The sequence below is a fragment of the Pseudophryne corroboree genome, chromosome 8 (assembly GCF_028390025.1).
Source record: "Pseudophryne corroboree isolate aPseCor3 chromosome 8, aPseCor3.hap2, whole genome shotgun sequence".
Classification (NCBI taxonomy): Eukaryota; Metazoa; Chordata; class Amphibia; order Anura; family Myobatrachidae; genus Pseudophryne; species Pseudophryne corroboree.
In genome coordinates this window covers 33,392,430-33,413,552 of record NC_086451.1, presented here as the reverse complement: position 1 = coordinate 33,413,552, position 21,123 = coordinate 33,392,430, and the positions used below count along the sequence as shown (strand labels likewise).

General features: G+C 50.7%; 1 protein-coding gene across 1 annotated transcript; it reads left to right on the top strand.

Annotated features, from left to right (window-relative positions):
• The first annotated feature begins 1,014 nt into the window (after nucleotides 1-1,014).
• On the top strand, nucleotides 1,015-15,426 carry LOC134948303 (RING finger protein 44-like). The gene is made up of 2 exons (XM_063936207.1): nucleotides 1,015-1,302; nucleotides 13,496-15,426. Exons 1-2 carry the CDS (start codon nucleotides 1,233-1,235, stop codon nucleotides 14,125-14,127), a joined length of 702 nt encoding a protein of 233 aa, XP_063792277.1. The 5' UTR covers nucleotides 1,015-1,232; the 3' UTR covers nucleotides 14,128-15,426.
• The last annotated feature ends 5,697 nt before the right edge of the window (nucleotides 15,427-21,123 follow it).

Here is a 21,123-nt window from a genome sequence, read left to right as displayed (position 1 = left end):
CCCCTCCCTGCAGCCTAAAAGCAGATGTGCACATCTCAGCAGTATAAACACTTGTAGACTTCATGAAGTCTATCCCACCAAACAACAAAGACAAAAACCAACAACTTAGCATAGAACATATGTTGATGGTTTTTCTTTTAATTAGAAATACCTGAAAATGCCAAAACCTCTCTGTTACACAATCTCATTTTAATTTACGACGTTATAAAACTTATTTCCTTCTTGCCATTAATCTGACGCATGACCCGATTTTCCTCATTAGTGCACATTATAACATCAGCTATCTTAAGGTGCTAATTGCAGGTGGAGGAAATAAAATTGCAAATGACTATAGTATTCATTGGAGCCTATGGCAGAGGTTCCCAAACTGTGTGCCGTGGCTCCCTGGGGTGCCTCGGGACACTTGCAGGGGTGTCCTGGGTTGGTGGTCCAGGACCAATTCAAATTATTCATGCTCAATATAATAGGCAAAACCAGTGCTGGTGGCTGCCAGTCATTAAATATTGGCCAAATTGAATCAAATCTTGTCCCTCACCACACAACTGACCCTAAGGATGACATATAAACGCCATCTACTTAATGTAATATTTCTTTCTAAATTTCTCAATAAGAAATTTTTGGCCTAGGGGTGCCGTGAAAATAATTCTGATATTCCAGGACGCCGTGATTCAGAAAAGTTTGGAAACCATTGGCCTATGGATTAATATGTTGCAGACTGATGAGTGATGATTTGGGATAGAGCTGTGATAGCAATGGGACAGAGATGAGATTTTACCATGAGACATACCAGCCAACTGTCACTGTTGCACACAAACAGCCCCAATCTGCGGCCTCGCAGGGGGAGGTGCTTATGAGGTAGTGGGCGGGATTTATTGTAATGTTAGTAGTAATATTGTGTAAACTAGTCAGCAGCAATAGCACAATTCATGGGAATACAGATACTCAGTAGCTGCCCATGCCAGAAAGAAATATGGCCGCCTGAATGCAGGTCGGCCATTTTGCCATGGTATAACTGCCCAGCGCACAGTAGCATCAGTGGCATTTCTTCAGTTGAAGCTTTTGTGGCTGATGCTAGAGTCTGGCCTCTGGAAGGGCGAGCTAGTCTGTTTCGGCAACTAGTGTATTACTTCCAGCGTATTACCTGCGGTATCCTACTGTTCAGAGCACCATAAAATCTGTGCTTTTCTGGACTTTTTTTTAAATATTTTTTGGTTTTATTTTTGACATCGGAGATGAGCCGGAGAGAACTGAGGCGGCTCCTCGAGGACCAGAGGCGGTGGAGGAGCCGTCATGGAGATCCTGGTAAGTGAGATATTTGGGGGAGTGATTCCAATCTACTGTAAGGGGGAGATAAGTCAGAGCTTGGAGAGAGATGAAGTACCAAACAATCAGCTTCTAACTGTCATTAAAAATGACAGGAGCTGACTGGCTGGTACTTTATCTCTCCCCACTTTACCTTTCTACACGCTGTGATAAATCTCCCCTATGTCCTCTCACCCTGTGTGGCATGCGGGTGGCAGTTGGAGTGAGCTGCACATCACCTATATGTCCTGCCTTATACTCTGGGGGGGATTCATGAAAGCTTGGGGAGAGATATAAAAGGTCTATGTACTAAGACTTGGAGAGAGATAAAGGGGCCCATTTATTAACAAGTTTAAGCTATTTAAAATCATTGTATATGATAAATGGTGCTCCAGCCAATCAGCTCCTGTCATGTGTTTAAAAAATGACAGTTGGGAGCTGATTGGCTGGAGCACATTATCATATGCAATGGGTTTAAATATCTAAAAATCATGATAGATGGGCCCAAAAGGGGTCTATGTACTAAGACTCGGAGAGAGGTAAAATTGATGAAGATAAAGTACCAGCCAACCAGCTCCTAACTGTCATTTCTCTAACGTCCTAGTGGATGCTGGGGACTCCGTCAGGACCATGGGGGGGATAGCGGGCTCCGCAGGAGACAGGGCACATCTAAAAAAGCTTTTAGGTCACATGGTGTGTACTGGCTCCTCCCCCCATGACCCTCCTCCAAGCCTCAGTTAGGTTTTTGTGCCCGTCCGAGAAGGGTGCAATCTAGGTGGCTCTCTTAAAGAGCTGTTTAGAAAAGTTTTTTTTTTTAGGTTTCATTCAGTGATTCCTGCTGGCAACAGGATCACTGCAACGAGGGACTTAGGGGAGAGATCTCCAACTCACCTGCGTGCAGGATGGATTGGGATCTTAGGCTACTGGACACTGAGCTCCAGAGGGAGTCGGAACACAGGTCAGCCTGGGGTTCGTCCCGGAGCCGCGCCGCCGATCCCCCTTACAGACGCTGAAGAAGACGGCAGAACGGAGGTCCGGAAACAGGCGGCAGAAGACTTCACAGTCTTCATGAAGGTAGCGCACAGCACTGCAGCTGTGCGCCATTGTTGTCACACGGCTCACTGACCTAGTCACGGAGGGTGCAGGGCGCTGCTGGGGGCGCCCTGGGCAGCAATATAAGTACCTTATTGGCAAAATAAATACATCACATATAGCCATTAAGGCTATATGTATGTATTTTAACCCAGGCCAGTTCTTAAAAACCGGGAGAAAAAACCCGCCGAAAAGGGGGCGGAGCTTATTCTCCTCAGCACACAGCGCCATTTTCCCTCACAGAAAGGCTGAGGGGAAGGCTCCCATGCTCTCCCCTGCACTGCACTACAGAAACAGGGTTAAAACAGAGAGGGGGGGCACTGATTTGGCGATATAAATATATATTAAATGCTATAAGGGAGGAACACTTTTATAAAGGTTGTCCCTGTATAATTATAGCATTTTGGTGTGTGCTGGCAAACTCTCCCTCTGTCTCCCCAAAGGGCTAGTGGGTCCTGTCCTCTATCAGAGCATTCCCTGTGTGGGTGCTGTATGTCGGTACGTGTGTGTCGACATGTATGAGAAAAATGTTGGTGAGGAGGCGGAGCAAATTGCCTGTAATGGTGATGTCACTCTCTAGGGAGTCGACACCGGAATGGATGGCTTACTTGTGGAAGTACGTGATCATGTCAACACGCTGCGAGCCGGTTGACGACATGAGACGACCGGCAAACAAATTAGTACCTGTCCAGGCGTCTCAGACACCGTCAGGGGCTTGTAAAAACGCCCATTTACCTCACGGACACTGACTCCAGTGTCGACGGTGAAGAAACAAACGTATTTTCCTTTAGGGCCACACGTTACATGTTAAGGGCAATGAAGGAGGTGTTACATATTTCTGATACTACAAGTACCACAAATAAGGGTATTTTGTAGGGTGTGAATAAACTACTTGTAGTTTTGCCTGAATCAGATAAATTAAATGAAGTGTGTGATGATACGTGGGGTTCCTCCGATAGAAAGTTATGGGCGGTATACCCTTTCCCGCCAGAAGTAAGGGCGAGTTGGGAAACACACCTTAGGGTGGATAAGGCGCTCACACGCTTATAAAACAAGTGGCGTTACCGTCTCCAGATACGGCCGCCCTCAAGGAGCCAGCTGATAGGAAGCTGAAAAATAGCCTAAGAAGTATATACACACATACTGGTGTTATACTACGACCAGCAATCGCCTCAGACTGGATGTGCAGCGCTGAGGGGGCTTGGTCGGATTTCCTGACTGAAAATTTTGATACCCTTGACAGGGACAAGATTTTATTGTCTATAGAGCATTTTAAGGATGCATTTCTATATATGCGTGATGCGCAGAGGGATATTTGCATTCTGGCATCAAGAGTAAATGTGATGTCCATATCTGCCAGACGAAGACACGACAGTGGTCAGGTGAGGCAGATTCCAGACGGCACATGGAAGTATTGCCGTATAAAGGGGCGGTCCATCGGACCTGGTGGCCATGGCAACAGCTGAAAAATCCACCTTTTGTTCCCCGAGTCACATCTCAGCAGAAAAGGACACAGTCTTTTCAGTCTCAGTCCTTTCGTCCCCATACGGGCAGGCGGGCAAAGGCCAGTCATATCTGCCCAGGGGTAGAGGAACGGGAAGAAGACTGCAGCAAGCAGCCCATTCCCAGGAACAGAAGCCCTTCACAGCTTCTGCCAAGTCCGCAGCATGACAGTACAAGCGGACTCAGGTGCGGTAGGGGGTCATCTCAAGAGTTTCAGCACGCAGTGGGCTCACTCGCAAGGGGACTCCTGGATCCTACATGTAGTATCCCAGGTGTACATTGGAAATTCGAGACGTCTCCTCCTCACAAGTTCCGGAAGTCTGTTTTACCAACGTCTACCTCCGACAGGGAGGCAGTATTGGAAACAATTCACAGGCTGTATTCCCAGCAGGTGATAATCAAAGTACCCATCCTACAACAAGGGAGGGGGTATTATTCCACACTATATTGTGGTACTGAAGCCAAACGGCTCGGTGAGATCTGAAATATTTGAACACTTACATACAAGCGTTCAAATCAAGATGGAGTCACTCAGAGCAGTGATAGCGAACCAGGAAGAAGGGGACGAGATGGTGTCACTGGATATCAGGGACATTTACCTACATGTCCAAATTTGCCCTTCTCACCAAGGGTACTTCAGGTTCGTGGTACAGAACTGTCACTATCAGTTCAGACGCTGCCGTTTGGATTGTCCACGGCGCCCCGGGTCTTTACCAAGGTAATGGCCGAAATGATGATTCTTCTTAAAAGAAACTTGGACGCTTTCCTGATAAGGGCAAGGTCCAGAGAACAGTTGGAGGTCGGAGTAGCACTATCTTTAATAGTTCTACGACAGCACGAGTGGATTCTAAATATTCCAAAATCGTAGCTTTTCCGAGGACACGTCTACTGTTCCTAGGGATGATTCTGGACACAGTCCAGAAAAAGGTGTTTCTCCCAGAGGAGAAAGCCAGGGAGTTATCCGAGCTAATCGGGATCCTCCTAAAAACAGGAAAAGTGTCAATGCATCATTGCACAAGAGTCCTGGTAAAAATGGTGGCTTATTACGAAGCAATTCCATTCGGCAGATTTCACGCAAGAACTCTTCAGTGGGATCTGCTGGACAAATGGTCCGGATCGCATCTTCAGATGCATCAGCGGATAACCCTATATCCAAGGACAAGGGTGTCTCTCCTGTGGTGATTACAGAGTGCTCATCTTCTAGAGGGCCACAGATTCAGCATTCAGGAGTGGATGCTGGTGACCACGGAGGCCAGCCTGAGAGGCTGGGGAGCAGTCACACAGGGAAAAAAATTTCCAGGAAAGTGTGATCAAGTCTGGAGAATTCTCTCCACATAGATGGAGCTAAGAGCAAAATTATAAGGCTCTAAACTTAGCAAGACCTCTGCTTCAAGGTCAGCCGGTATTGATCCAGTGGGATAACATCACGGCAGTCGCCCACGTAAACAGAAAGGGCGACACAAGAAGCTGGAGGGCAGTGAAAAAACTGCAAGGATTTTTCGCTAGGCGGAAAATCATGTGATAGCACTGTCAGCAGTGTTCTCTCCGGGAGTGGACGACTGGGAAGCAGACTTCCTCAGCAGGCATGACCTCCACCTGGGAGAGTGGGAACTTCATAGGGAAGTTTTTCCGCATGATTGTGAGCCATTGGCAAAGACCAAAGGTGGAAATGATGGCGTCCCGCCCGAACAAAAAACGGGACAGGTATTGCGCCAGGTCATGAGACTTTCAGGCGATAGCTGTGGATGTCCTAGTAACACCGTGGGTGTAACAGTCGGTGTATGTGTTCCCTCCTCTGCTTCTCATAACCAAGGTATTGAGAATTATAAGACATAGAGGAGTATGAACTATACTCGTGACTCCGGATTGGCCAAGAGGGACTTGGTACCCGGAACTTCAAGAGATGCTCACAGAGGACTAAGGGCCTGGGGAGCTAAGAAGGGACTTGCTTCAGCAGGTACCATGTCTATTCCAAGACTTACCGCGGCTGCGTTTGACGGCATGGCGGTTGAATGCCGGATCCTGAAGGAAAAAGGCATTCCATAAGAGGTCATACCTACCCTGGTCAAAGCCAGGAAGGAGGTGACCGCACAACGTCATCACCACATGTGGTGAAAATATGTTGCGTGGGTGAGGCCAGGAAGGCCCCACGAAGAAAATTCAACTAGGTCGAATTCTACACTTCCTGAAAACAGGAGTGTTTTGAGCCTAAAATTGGGGTTCTTTAAGGTTTTAAGTTTCGGCCCTGTAGAATTTCTTCCGAAAAGAATTGACTTCAGTTCCTGAAGTCCAGATTGTCAAGGGAGTATTGCATATACACCCCTTTTTGTGCCTCTAGTGGCACCGTGGGATCTCAACATAGTGTTGGGATTCCTTAAAATCATATTGGTTTGAACCGCTCAAATCTGTGGATTTGAAATATATCACATGGAAAGTGAACAAGCTGTTGACCAATATCTCACATGGACAGTGACCATGCTGTTGGTCCTGGCCTCGGCCAGGCGATTGTCAGAATGGGCGGCTTTGTCTTACAAAAGCCCATATTTAAATTTCCATTCGGACAGGGCAGAACTGGGACTCGTCTCCAGTTTTCTTCCTAAGGGGGTGTCAGGTTTTTCACCTGAAACAACCTATTATGGTGCCTGCGGCTTCTAGGGACTTGGAGGACTCCAGGTTAATAGACGTTGTCAGGACCCTAAAAATATATATATATATATATATATATAGTTTAGGACGGCTGGAGTCAGAAAGTCTGACTTGCTGTTTATATTGTATGCACCCAACAAGATGGGTGCTCCTGCGTCTAAACAGACGATTGCACGTTGGATCTGTAGCACAATCCAACTTGCACATTCTGTGGCAGGCGTGCCACAGCCTAAATCTGTAAAGGCCCACTCCACTAGGAAAGTGGGCGCATCTTGGGCGGCTGCCCGAGGGGTCTCGGCATTACAACTTTGCCGAGCAGCTACGTGGTCAGGGGAGAACACGTTTGTAAAATTTTACAAATTTGATACTCTAGCTAAGGAGGACCTGGAGTTCTCTCATTCGGTGCTGCAGAGTCATCCGCACTCTCCCGCCCGTTTGGGAGCTTTGGTATAATCCCCATGGTCCTGACGGAGTCCCCAGCATCCACTAGGACGTTAGAGAAAATAAGAATTTACTTACCGATAATTCTATTTCTCGTAGTCCGTAGTGGATGCTGGGCGCCCATCCCAAGTGCGGATTGTCTGCAATGCTTGTACATAGTTATTGTTACAAAAATCGGGTTATTCTTGTTGTGAGCCATCTTTTCAGAGGCTACTTCGTTTTGTTATCATACTGTTAACTGGGTTCAGATCACAAGTGGTACGGTGTGATTGGTGTGGCTGGTATGAGTCTTACCCGGGATTCAAGATCCTTCCTTATTGTGTACGCTCGTCCGGGCACAGTACCTAACTGAGGCTTGGAGGAGGGTCATGGGGGGAGGAGCCAGTACACACCATGTGACCTAAAAGCTTTTTTAGATGTGCCCTGTCTCCTGCGGAGCCCGCTATCCCCCCCATGGTCCTGACGGAGTCCCCAGCATCCACTACGGACTACGAGAAATAGAATTATCGGTAAGTAAATTCTTATTTTTTTAAACACAGCCTGTCACATGACAGATCACAGCTGATTGGCTGGTACTTTATCTCTCTCCAAGCACTGATACATCTCCCCCCATGTCACCTTACCCTGTGTGGCACGCGGGTGGCATTTGGAGATGTGGCCCCCATACATCAGCAATGAATTGGGACAATTTGGCATTTTGCAGATGAGTGTGTAACCTAAATCTACAATGTGTGGGGATCACATGTGGGGTTTATGGGAACAATCAGCAGATTTGCAGACCGCTTCTAGTATAATGATGAGCCTGTCCAGAGTCAGCGGATCTGTATTTACTAAGAATGATCTGCAGATCACTGACATATATCTGTACTGTATGGGCGCAGATTGGGGAATCTTCAGATCTACTTTACTCTGACAAATAAAATGATTTACAGTCTCTATTATGTGTCATTGTGCTGTAGTGTGACAATCTTAGATGTGCAGCATTACCAATGTGTATTACTAGCGGTGTTAGTTATTAATGGTTTACTCTACATGTATATGAAGCTACATACACCCGTCTTACTCTTACTGTTCTGCCCTAAGCATGGGTCCAGTGTGTAAATGACGCCCAGACGTGTCATATTGCTCCATCTGTTACTCTGAGGACACGTGACAATAATGCACAATATGATTGTGTGTTGGGACTTTGCAATGCGCTGCTTTTACCATTTCCCACAATGTGTGTTCTGAGAGGAGCGACTGTACATGTCATTGTCACACGGTGTCCTCGGGATTGTAGTCTGCAGGTTACACATCTGTGTTATAGTGATGTCACAGTGATCTTTAGTGTGAGTTTCCCGCCATGATACTTGTCTTCAGGTGTTACGCAATTGTAATAAGAAGATGTCCTGAGAGTTCCAGCACTATAGGGGTGATTCATGTTTGTGCGCACATGCTTTAGGCTACGGAGCTGCTTATGTTACCAAGTGACGCTGCCACCCTGAAATAACAAGAGACGCATAAAGACGCGATCTCACACTATTCACAACTGCGTACACATTCATAGCCTATACGCAGGAACGCGGAACACTGACTGTAAGGGGAGCCCTATGGCTACGCAGACTGGCCGCGGCAGTAGCGATTACATAGGTCCCTTGGTGCGTGCGCAGTGTGATCGCTGCACATGCGCAGTCTGCAATGTTTCCTGAACATCGGCGTATGCGTGCAACCTTGAATTCCCCCCTATATGTGTTCAGCAAAGGTGTCATCTCTGGGTAAGATGCTTATATGCATTTGTCAACTTGTCAGAGCCGCGTGATCCGCCAGGGTGATATGAAGTTTCTCCATGAGCAATACCACAGCAGTGCTGTACAGGGGCAACGTTCTAGTGCCGTACGGGGGCCACGTCCTAGTGCTGTACAGGGACCACGTCCTAGTGCTGTACAGGGGCCACGTCCTAGTGCTGTACAGGGGCCACGTCCTAGATCTGTACAGGGGCCACGTGCTAGTGCTGTACAGGGGCCACGTCCTAGTACTGTACAGGGGCCACGTCATAGTGCTGTACAGGGGCCACGTCCTAGTGCTGTACAGGGGCCACGTGCTAGTGCTGTACAGGGGCCACGTCCTAGTGCTGTACAGGGGCCACGTCCTTGATCTGTACAGGGGCCACGTCCTAGTGCTGTACAGGGGCCACTTTCTAGTGCTGCACAAGGGCCACATTCTAGTGCTGTACAGGGGCCACGTCCTAGTGCTGTACAGGGGCCACGTTCTAGTGCTGTACAGGGGCCACGTCCTAGTGCTGTACAGGGGCCACTTTCTAGTGCTGTACAGGGGCCACTTTCTAGTGCTGTACAGGGGTCACGTTCTAGTGCTGCACAGGGGCCACATTCTAGTGCTGTACAGGGGCCACGTCCTAGTGCTGCACAGGGGCCACATTCTAGTGCTGTACAGGGGCCACGTTCTAGTGCTGCACAGGGGCCACATTCTAGTGCTGTACAGGGGCCACATTCTAGTGCTGTACAGGGGCCACGTTCTAGTGCTGCACAGGGGCCACGTTCTAGTGCTGCACAGGGGCCACGTTCTAGTGCTGCACAGGGGCCACGTTCTCGTGCTGTACAGGGGCCACGTTCTCGTGCTGTACAGGGGCCACGTTCTCGTGCTGTACAGGGGCCACGTTCTAGTGCTGTACAGGGGCCACGTTCTCGTGCTGTACAGGGGCCACGTTCTAGTGCTGCACGGGGGCCACATTCTCGTGCTGTACAGGAAAACACGTTCTAGTGCCTAGTGCTGTACAGGGGCCACGTTCTAGTGCTGTACAGAGGCCACGTTCTAGTGCTGCACAGGGGCCACGTTCTAGTGATGTACAGGGGCCACGTTCTAGTGCTGTACAGGGGCCACGTTCTCGTGCTGTACAGGGGCCACGTTCTCGTGCTGCACGGGGGCCACATTCTCGTGCTGTACAGGAAAACACGTTCTAGTGCTGTACAGGGGCCACGTTCTAGTGCTGTACAGAGGCCACGTTCTAGTGCTGTACAGGGGAACACGTGCTAGTGCTGTACAGGGACCACGTTCTGACACGTTGCAGAAGGCCTGAATAGCATCTGTAGCAGGTAAGTGACCACTGAGTAATAAGAAGACAATACAACAATGCTGCATCTGAGGCGTCTGTATTGCCAGTTACTAAAGGATTGTTTTCACCTCTGTCTCTGAGAATTACATTACAAATACCCAAATCTGTCTTCTATACATGTCAGGTATACACTGTAGTTATGAATATTCCCACACGTCAGGCAACACAAACTAGCGGCCAGACCCAATCACATCCGAGCAGCTTGGCGTGAATCGCTGGCTGACATAGGCCATATAGTGCTGATCACCCTGCTTGAAATCAGGTTTACACTGTATTTGCATTATTATGTAAATGAGACGACACCCTGCGCTTATACAAACTCTTCCTCCTGCTGCTAGATCCGCTGTTATAGGAGGACGATAAAGCCCCCACATCTAATATAAAGCAGATATATAGCTGTCCTTTGTGCTGGGGAATATATATGTGTAATAAATATACAGTACGTATTGTTCATCAGGAACCTCTAGCTCTTTATGAGTATAGATAAGAATTGTTCTTATACGGCAAGCCGTCCTTCATACCCATATATTACTGCACTTATACTTCTATATTACAGCTGGTGCCCAGGAAGATGTCTTTCTCTATTCCCATAAAGAACTAGAGGCTCCTGATGAACTACATGTACTATAGTGGAATCACATCATACAGTGGAAACTAAGGATCGCGTTACTACCTATATATTACGGGTTCACTACGGATTGCCGGCGGTTGGGCTCCCGGCGACCAGCATACCGGTGCCGGGAGCCCGACCGCCGGCTTACCAACAGGGTGGCGAGCGCAAATGAGCCCCTTGCGGGCTCGCTGCACTCGCCACGCTACGGGCACGGTGGCGCATTCTCCCTCCAGGGGTCTCGTGGACACCCACGAGGGAGAATAAGTGTCGGTATGCCGGCTGTCGGGATCCCGGCGCCGGTATACTGTGCGCCGGGATCCCGACAACCGGCATACTGAAGACCACCCATATATTACACATATATATTCCCCAGCACTAAGGCCAGCTATAGTTTTGCTTTTATATGCGTTTTCATTAAAGTTAGTGTCCAAGCTAAAGGTACAGGAGCTGCTGGGATTTGTAGTCTCCTTCATATATGGGTCACGTACAGTAGAGGAAGTCTGCTTATGTCAGCCAGTCATCTATGGTGGGAATGGAGCTGTTACAAGCGGTCAGATCATTAGTATAAGTTGAGTTGTTGGTCTTTATGTCATTATTTCCATCCATATAGGAGCAGATAAAGGCTTCATAATGTGTGACTGAAATGTTTTTGTGTAAAGATAAGGTAGCGCGGGGCGGAGGGACCTGCTATCGGGATGCCGGTGGTCACATGACCAACACCAGCATCTGGATAAAGAACATGCCGACAGGGGATGAGGTAATTTTATCCCTCCCCTGTCCCCTCCCCTAACCCGCCTGGGATGTTGGCTAGGGCTGAGACAGCAGGGGTTGTGGATGGGGCTAAGACTTGGGGGGTGGGGGGGTGGGCAGGACTAACCCCACCCCCTAGTGCCTAACACTATCCCCAACACCCCCTTCCCCCTCGGGCACTAACCCTTACAGGCACCCCAATACTTTCATTTGGTATGTCGGCAGTCGGCATACCAGCACCAGAGTTGAGTGATGTTCAGGGCTGGACTGGCCCACAGGCGTACAGGGTAAACCCCCGATGGGCCATATTACATGTGGGCCCACCCCTACCTCTAGGGATCAGGTTCTAGATTGTGCACTTGAATGATACATTATACATATGTTACCTTATATTACTGTACAGGACTATGGTGTATTTTCTACAGTGCATTGCTGTTATTAATCTGGTACATTATCATGCTTGCACTAGCAGTATTTACTAAATAGATTTATCAAGGGGCCCAGACCGTGCACTCTCTAATGGTTAGCCAAGCCTCTAAGCAAGGGCCTCTGTCACTGCATTTCCCCGGTGGGCCCTTCATGCAGGGCCGGTTCTACACATTGTGGCGCCCAGTGCGAAAGTTTCCACTGGCGCCCCCACTCGCGGTAAAAGTTAGAGTGCGCCGGAGGTGCGCGTCAAAAAATAGGGCCGTGGCTTCATAGGGGAGCGGTGTGGCCACAGTTATGCCCCCAGTAGCTGTGCCCCAGATTTGCCCCAAGTAGTTGTGCCCTCTGTTGCTGTGCCCCCAGTAGATTTGCCCCAGTAGTTGTGCCCCCTGTTGCTTTTCCCCCAGTAGTTGTGCCCCCTGTCGCTGTGCCCCTTAGTAGCCACTTACGAACACACACACAAATAAAAGAAAACAATACTTACCACTGCCCTGCTCCTGCTTCCCGACCGCTGCTGCTGCTGCTCCATCTGGCATCCCGCGGCCCCTCTCTATGGGAGAGATGTCATGACGTCTCTCCCATAGCAGCGCTGCACAGACACTAGAGGTCAATAATGACCTCTAGTGTCTGTCACTGGAGCCGGCTGCAGCAGACGCCCACACAGCCTGATGCAGCCAGGGAGCAGGGTGTGGGTAGGCGGCGGTGCCTGCGGGGTGACTGCGACCACGTCCCCAGGCCACAGCGCCCGGGCGCAGGCACTGCTTGCCCGCACCAAGAACCGCTCCTGCCTTCATGCCCCAGTTCGACACTGGTGGTGTTAGGATTTCGGCGTTGGTCACATGACCCCCAGCATCCTGACCCCGGGGAGATATGTGGGTCAGGTTGGGGGGATTAGAAGCATGAGCTGGTTGGATAGTTTTGGGGTGGAATAAGGAGGGTGAGCAGATAGTGAGGATTGCACGGGGACCAGGTTGGGTGGAATGTCACCAACAGCCATGAGAAGGTGCAGTGTTAGATAGCGGACATGCGGGGATAAATTGTGGGTGTGAGGTGTTCCTGCTTATGTAGGCCTGAGAGTGCATGGGTGCAGGGAACACAGCAGGTATGGGTGCATGGAACACAGCAGGCATGGGTGCAGACTAGCGAGTTAGGGGCGTAGTGTTGGGGAACTGTAGATGGAGAAATAGGAAGCTGACAGCTGAGGTCAGGGGGCAGGTAACCAGTTATGGACACGGCCCTGACAGCTGAGATCTGGGCCCAGCAGCTGAATGGAGATGGCAAAAGCCAGGTCGCCACAAAATAACATGGTGTCTCCGGAGTCACACAATACATGTTCCCCAAGTCACTGTATGATGTAAGCCAGGGTTCCCCCAGGTAGGGCCTGTGTACCTAGTGCTCGTTTTTCTTCAAAATCAATAAAATAAAATCCCTTAAATAAATAAGTGCAATAAATGAAACAACCCTGTTATTCTGACAGAGCCACTTACACTGTAACACTACTATCAATGCTATATAAAATGTTATTGCTGTAACACAACTTATTGATCGACAATTGATTTGTTGACGTTATCTATAGTTACTTATTATGGGTAATATATGTTATATCTTTTCAGATGTTGCTTCGGAGACCGTGTTTGAGGAGAGGCTGCGGTCCGAGCGGAGAGGAGAGAGAAGAGCTCGTCAGGATCAGAGACCTCAGAGGGAGAACAGAGAGAGAAGCCGTTCTCCCCTTCCTGCTCCCGACGCTGCAGAGAGACCAAACCCAGATCATCTCCCTGGTCATCTTCATCTCACCTTTCATCAACCAGCAGAGAATGGGCAGGATCTCCCGGCCATGGTGGTGGAGCTCACTAAGCAGAATCTCCCGGCTTTCCTGGTGGAGATCAGAATGCGGAATCTCCCACCCATGATGATGGTGATCGGCGGACAGGATTTCCCGCCCATGGAGGTAGAGATCAGCGGGCACAATCTTCCAGCCACGGTGACCGAGATCAACGAGCAGAATCTCCCCGTCATGGAGGTAGAGATCAGCGGATTCCCATCTCACCATACCACAGAGGATGAAGCCACACAGGCGTGTGTGGTCTGCTTGATGGAGTTTGGACATGGAGAACGGGTGACTGTCCTGCCCTGCAGCCACAAGTACCACACCAGCTGCATCTACCAGTGGATGGACACAAACCCCAGCTGTCCTGTGTGCCGGAGAGACTGCATCCCGAGGCCGGTCCTGTGGCGGATCTCCTGAGTACGGCAGGAAGATGAAGATCTCCAGCACCGTACATTGTGTTATCTACCCCTGGAGGACGGATGTTTGGAACCTTGCACAAGTGTTGGACCCATACTGTGCATGTGCAGCCTCCGCTTCCCAATACGGATTTGTATCGCTGCCTCTGTTGTTGGGGAGGGATGGGGTCAGGATCTCCATCTGAGGTCTGAGATTTCCTGGTCTCTTTGTAGTAGATGTGGTGGTTGGCTTGCTTGGCCTCAGGGTTCATGCAGATGGCTGTTAGTGTCGTAGAAGATCGAATACTGCATCCTAGAATGTAGGTGGGATCAGTAATGCATGCTGGAGGCACGACGCCCCATGCTGTACCTCCAACCTCATCTGAATCAGGCCACTGTGCTCCTACAGGCCAGTGCCCATCTTATGTGCGGCACTGGGTGGCATCCTATGTACACACCACAACCGTCCTGCTTTGAGAAGGGTAGTCCTGCTTTTCAACATGGAGCTTTTCTTTGGCTACGGAGCCCTGATGGGCAAAATAGATGTTGAATCGGTTTATCGCTGCCGCCGCTCCATCCGTCCGGCATTTAGGTTTATGGGTTTTACACTGGATGGGGGTTTTATGTTACAAAATCACAGTTTCCATTAGAACGTATTTAGTTTCGACATCTATTGTTTGGGGGTTCAGTCTGGCTGACGGCGTATTGTTGGAGTCTGGTATTTGGATATCTCTGAACCTATGGCAGGAGCACTGATACTTGGAGTTGTGCTGTGGCGGAAGCTTGGTGGCCCGATATACAGATGTAGCCGCATTCATCGTGGCTACATCTGCGCTAAATTAGCACTCACCGTGGCCAGGCGCAGCCGCGCTGCCGCATTTGCTGTTACCAAACATGTGAATGGGGCACATGCAAGCCCTGGACGTGCACGCGTTTGCGTCTAACAAGGTGCGGTCACATCTAACAAGCCGCAATCACGGTAAGTTGTAGCCATGATCAGCGTGGCTACATCTATAAATCCTACTTATAAGATATGAGGATGATTAGAGTACAGAGGAGAGTTGAGAGAATTATTAGAAATGGTATCAGGTTGTTGGTTAGACCCAGAGTCTTACCCCACTGGTGGTCTTCTTCAGGGAACCCCGCAAGGGGATTTGAGATTCATTGCACCCGGCAGGCTGGTCGTGGCCCCCGGACTGGGTCTCCTGGACTAGGACTATTGATACTGACTGAACCTGATGGATGAGGACTGAACTGTGGAAAAAGTCTGGAGACAACTATGGATTTGGCTTGGAGTTGGACAGCTGATGTAGCACTGAAACTGAGAACAGGATTGGTGCGCTGACTGGGCTACAACTGGAATATCACTTATTGGACTGAACCAAACTGGAGTGCTAACCGGACCGGACCCGGAATGAATACACTGGTGATACTGAACTGGATCCGGACCGGAGAGGTACTAAGGACTGTAGGTTTTAAGTAGAGATGAGCGGGTTCGGTTCTTTGAGATCCGACCCCCCCCGAACTTCACGTGGTTTTCACGGGTCCGAGGCAGCTTCGGTTCTTCCCGCCTTGCTCGGTTAACCCGAACGAGGCCGAATGTCATAATCCCGCTGTCAGATTCTCGCGAGATTCGTAATCCATATAAAGAACCGCGCGTCGCCGCCATTTTCATTCGTGCATTGTAGATTGAGCGAAGAGGACGTGGCTACGTTCTCTACCTGAAAAGCTCAATATCTGTGCTCAGTGTTCTGCATTGTGGTGAACAACCAGTATATAGTAGTACAGTACAGTAGGCCATTGCTGTATCTTGAAGCTCCGTGTCAGACTCAGTTCTAGTATCCTGATCAGTGCTCAATATCTGTGCTGCATTGTTGTGACCAGTATATAGTAGTACAGTGCTGCATTGTGGTGACCACCAGTATATAGTAGTACAGTACAGTAGGCCTGGAGATTGGGTGAGTGAGGGCTTTAACGTGGAATTTACTTCTTCTTGAGCTTTTCCCTGTAATGGCAGCCCTGGAGTTAGGGGTGTGTGCTTGGAGAACTGGGCAAGGTTTTCTGATGCAACAACATTGTGGTTGTGCTGGGTTTTAATGGGCAGGAAGTGCCCAACTTTGCCCACTGTTTTATGTTCTCATGCAGATTGCGTTACGGTGCTTGCAGATTTGATCATTTTGCTCTGAGTGAGTGTTTGGGGTGGAGAATGGCATCGTTAATGCACTTCCACGCTTGGATGGGTGAAATCTCGTCTGAAGGCCGCACATGTGGACCCAGTTGGTGATTGTGCTCCTCCTGATATAGCTGACATGGACGGTCTTGCTCATGGGTTTTGGGCTCCTGCTACATGTTCAGCTTTATGTTTTGCGGGAGGATCTGTGGGGACATTGAGGTAACGGAAGTGGGAGTCGATGTCTTTGAATCTAGCATTTGTTATTGTTGGGCTGCTGTTCAGGCAGCTCATGAAGCCAGTTTTTGATGTATGTTCGTCTCAGTCTGAGACCTTTTTTACATTGGATTTTGCCATGGCCTTCCATGCAGTGTTTTGGGTTGGGGAGATTGCTGCATCATTTGGAACAGTGGTTTCACATTTGCTTTTGTTGCATTTATAATCTGAGAGTGCTCTGTGTTTTTCAACTTGCAATGTTTCATGACTGACCAGCTCACTAGGCGACGTTGGGTTTTTAATTGGAGCGCTGCCCTGATCGTAGACTTTACCCAGTGGTCTTGGAGGTGTCTACTTTGAAGCTCTGTCCAGATGTTGCTGGTGCATGGTTGAGGCACATTGATGCATCACTGCTTACTTGCTAGCAATTCGGTTGTGTTTTGGACCATTGCATCTCGGCGCTGGGTCGGTTGCCTGTCAACTGTGGATCAGACTTGTTTCGCATTGGCACCACTATGGCTGACACTGTGGCAGGCTGGTCCATGGTCATAATACGGTCGCTTGGCAGATGGAAGTTTGATGTGCACAAGACATACATCAGACTTCAGTCTGGCTCTTAATCCTTACTTGAGGACTAGCTACTCGCCACCTTTGGTGGGGGTCTCAAGGAATTTTTGTTTTACCACCAGTTCTTAACCGAGGCTTAAGCCGGCTGTTGGAAGTTTTATGTTTTTGCCTTGAGTCAAGTAAGGATCCCCCCTCCCTCCCCTGTCACTAAACTAAGTTAGGCCCCGCCCATTTAGTGCTGTTCATTAGTGGTTGTTGCTGTTTGCTTGGTTTGGTTTGTTGGTTTACCGGGTTCTGCGGTCAGTTGGTTTACCATACTGATAACTGGTCTGTATTCTTCCCAAAAGTACTCATACTGGTGACTTTTTAATGGGCTTTGGGTGCTTCACATGTGTTTTTGATTGTCCCGTCCAGTTGCGGTGTTGGCTTCGGATGGAGCAGGCTAGGCGTGGATATCAGTTTGGTTCAAGGGCACCACCAGACCAGGTGGGTCCTTGACCTCTCTGGGGATGGATTAGTGTCTGAAGTTGATAGTGATGGAGGCAGTTGACCTTTCCCCTTGTAAGTTGTTGTCCCTATAAGGGGTCGGGCAGATGGCCTTTTCTCTTATGAGTTGTTCGGCAGGGATGGGGGCAGGTGGCCTCATCCTTTCAAATTTGTGTGAGTTGGCCCATTTGGTTTGTTATAAGTTATTCCTTTAGCTAGGCCATTCTCCCCCTCCCCCCCCCCCCCGCCACCATACCCAATTTTAATCCATAATTTAAAATCCCTTAAATAAAAATCTGACCCCTTTCACTCCAATTCAGTTGTCCGAGTCTTTATTTCTCATATATAGATTGAGTTTGTGTGACTGAAGTGTGGAGTGCATCAGCCGTTAGAGCGTTTAATCACTGTTCTTCAGCGGCCATAGCTGTATCATGCAGTGACTGTGGGGCACTGCTCCACTAGAAGCAAGACGAGGTGTCCTGCTCGAGAGGGGACTTGGCCTGGTCAAGTCTGGCATGTTAAGGGTTGGTGGGTTCACCATAGTCCAGGTTGCATCCAGGGTGTACACATATATGGAGTCGTGTTTTCTGTGACTGGCTGCAACGCTTTCATTGTCCTCAAGGTTTCTCCACCTAATAAAACTTTGACCTTTACTGGTAATTACATTGTGTGTTCATTATAGCAGGAATAAGAGGGGATGTGTTTACCTGTTATGATTTTAGCTAAGACCCGTTTAAAGCCCATCAACTGATAGGCAGCTAATGTATATGGCACCACACGGGCTGCATAGGGGTTACACATACAACACGTTACATGGGTACAGACTAATACAGACAAGCACATAACCTTACACATATCCATAATTACCGTAACTAAGTGCCGGCTGGCTGATTGCTCTCCCCCTGTCCTATTACAGGCTACAGACATATCACACACGCGTCCATCTGATGTCAGTGTAACTTACAAAGGAGCCATCCAAACATACGTACACATTGTTTTTTGGGGGTAGGATGGGCTGAAAAGGGGGGGGGGGGGGGTCCTGGTTGTTATTATACTGAACACATTACGGCAACAAGCAGCCCAGCAAATACCCACTTTACTGCTGAGCACAGATTCAATCACAATTAAAAAACAATGTGATAATTGGATATTTCTTTTTGCTACTTATTAATTGATGCTATCTCCTATATATTTGGCTACATCTGTGACTCTGTGCCTGGCCGTAACGCTGGGTGGAGTCACAGCGGTGGGCGGAGTCAGAAAGTCTCTGCTCCTGCTGCCTGTCCATCTCTCTCTCTCCCCTCCCCCCACCCATCAGCAGCTCTGACTCCCCGGCTGCGGCGCCGGGCCAACAACAACGGCTGATGCCGCCCCCGGCATACACATTAGGAGGGACGGGTGGTGCAGGAGAAGGCTTTCATAGCCCTCCCTGCCCCGCGTACACAGACCCGCCGCCTCCTCCGCACACATCCAGCTGTCCGCTCTCCTGCTGTGACAGGTGGCGAGTGCTGCAGTGACGTCATCTCCTGCAGCACTCGCCTCCTGTCACACAGAAGAGCCGCCACACACACTCCAGTCTCCGGGGGCTGCCAGGATCAACAGGCTAGCTGGAAACACCCCCGGAGCGAGAGAAAACATACCCGTGAGGCCACGCCCCTTTCACAGCAGATCACGCCCCCTTTTCGGCCGCGGGGGGGGGGGCGAGATATGTGTGATAGAACAGACTGAGCTCCGACACCCGGTGACGCCTCTGGACACTACTGTTTACCAGCCTGCAGCAGCCGCCCACAGCCTCAACGGTGAGTCCCTCCGGCCATCCTACCCACTGATTCTATGTGTGGTCCCCACTTTACAAATGTCTCCTCTTCTGGTGCCCTCCCCCTCCACTACTTTCCCCCTCTCTTCATCAGCTTCCCTGCCGACCCGCATCTCTATATCCCCTCCCTACCGCCCCGCATCTCTCTATCCCCTCCCTACCGCCCGCTTCTTTCTATCCCCTCCCTACCGCCCCGCGTCTCTATATCCCCTCTCTACCGCCCTGCGTCTCTCTATCCCCTCCCTACCGCCCGCGTCTCTCTATCCCCACCCTACCGCCCGCTTCTTTCTATCCCCTCCCTACCGCCCCGCGTCTCTATATCCCCTCCCTACCGCCCCGCGTCTCTATATCCCCTCCCTACCGCCCCGCGTCTCTATATCCCCTCCCTACCGCCCCGCGTCTTTCTATCCCCTCCCAGCCGCCCCGCGTCTTTCTATCCCCTCCCAGCCGCCCCGCCTCTCTGTATCCCCTCCCTACCGCCCCGCGTCTCTCTATCCCCTCCCAGCCGCCCCGCCTCTCTGTATCTACCTGCTGCCCCGCGTCTCTGTATCCCCTCCCTACCGCCCCACGTCTCTCTATCCCCTCCATACCGCCCCGCGTCTCTGTAACCCCTCCCAAACACCCTGCATCTCTGTATCCCCTCCCTACCGCCCCACGTCTCTCTATCCCCTCCCTACCGCCCCGCGTCTCTGTATCTCCTCCCTACCGCCCGCGTCTGTCTGTATCCCCTCCTCCCTACGCCTTTGTATCCCCACCCTACCACCCCTTGTCTCTCTAACCCCTCCCTACCGCCCTCGTCTCTCTATCCCCTCCCTACCGCCCTCGTCTCTCTATCCCCTCCCTACCGCCCACGTCTCTCTATCCCCTCCCTGCCACCCTGCGTCTTTCTATCCCCTCCCTACCGCCCCGCGTCTCTCTATCCCCTCCCTACCGCCCTGCGTCTCTCTATCCCCTCCCTACCGCCCTGCGTCTCTCTATCCCCTCCCTACCGCCCGCATCTCTCTATCCCCTCCCTACCGCCCACGTCTCTCTATCCCCTCCCTGCCACCCTGCGTCTCTCTATCCCCTCCCTACCGCCCCGCGTCTCTCTATCCCCTCCCTACCGCCCCGCGTCTCTATATCCCCTCCCTACCGCCCCGCGTCTCTCTATCCCCTCCCTGCCGACCCGCGTCTCTCTATCCCCTCCCTACCGCCCCGCGTCTCTCTATCCCCTCTCTACCGCCCCGCGTCTCTCTATCCCCTCCCTACCGCCCCGCGTCTCTATATCCCCTCCCTACCGCCCCGCGTCTCTCTATCCCCTCCCTGCCACCCTGCGTCTGTCTGTATCCCCTCCCTACCGCCCTGCGTCTCTCTATCCCCTCCCTACCGCCCCGCGTCTCTCTATCCCCTCCCAGCCGCCCCGCCTCTCTGTATCCTCTACCTGCTGCCCCGCGTCTCTGTATCCCCTCCCCAACACCCTGCATCTCTCTATCCCCTCCCTACCGCCCACGTCTCTCTATCCCCTCCCTGCCACCCTGCGTCTCTCTATCCCCTCCCTACCGCCCTGCGTCTGTCTGTATCCCCTCCCTACCGCCCTGCGTCTCTCTATCCCCTCCCTACCGCCCCGCGTCTCTCTATCCCCTCCCAGCCGCCCCGCCTCTCTGTATCCTCTACCTGCTGCCCCGCGTCTCTGTATCCCCTCCCCAACACCCTGCATCTCTCTATCCCCTCCCTAACACCCTGCATCTCTCTATCCCCTCCCTACCGCCGCGCGTCTCTCTATC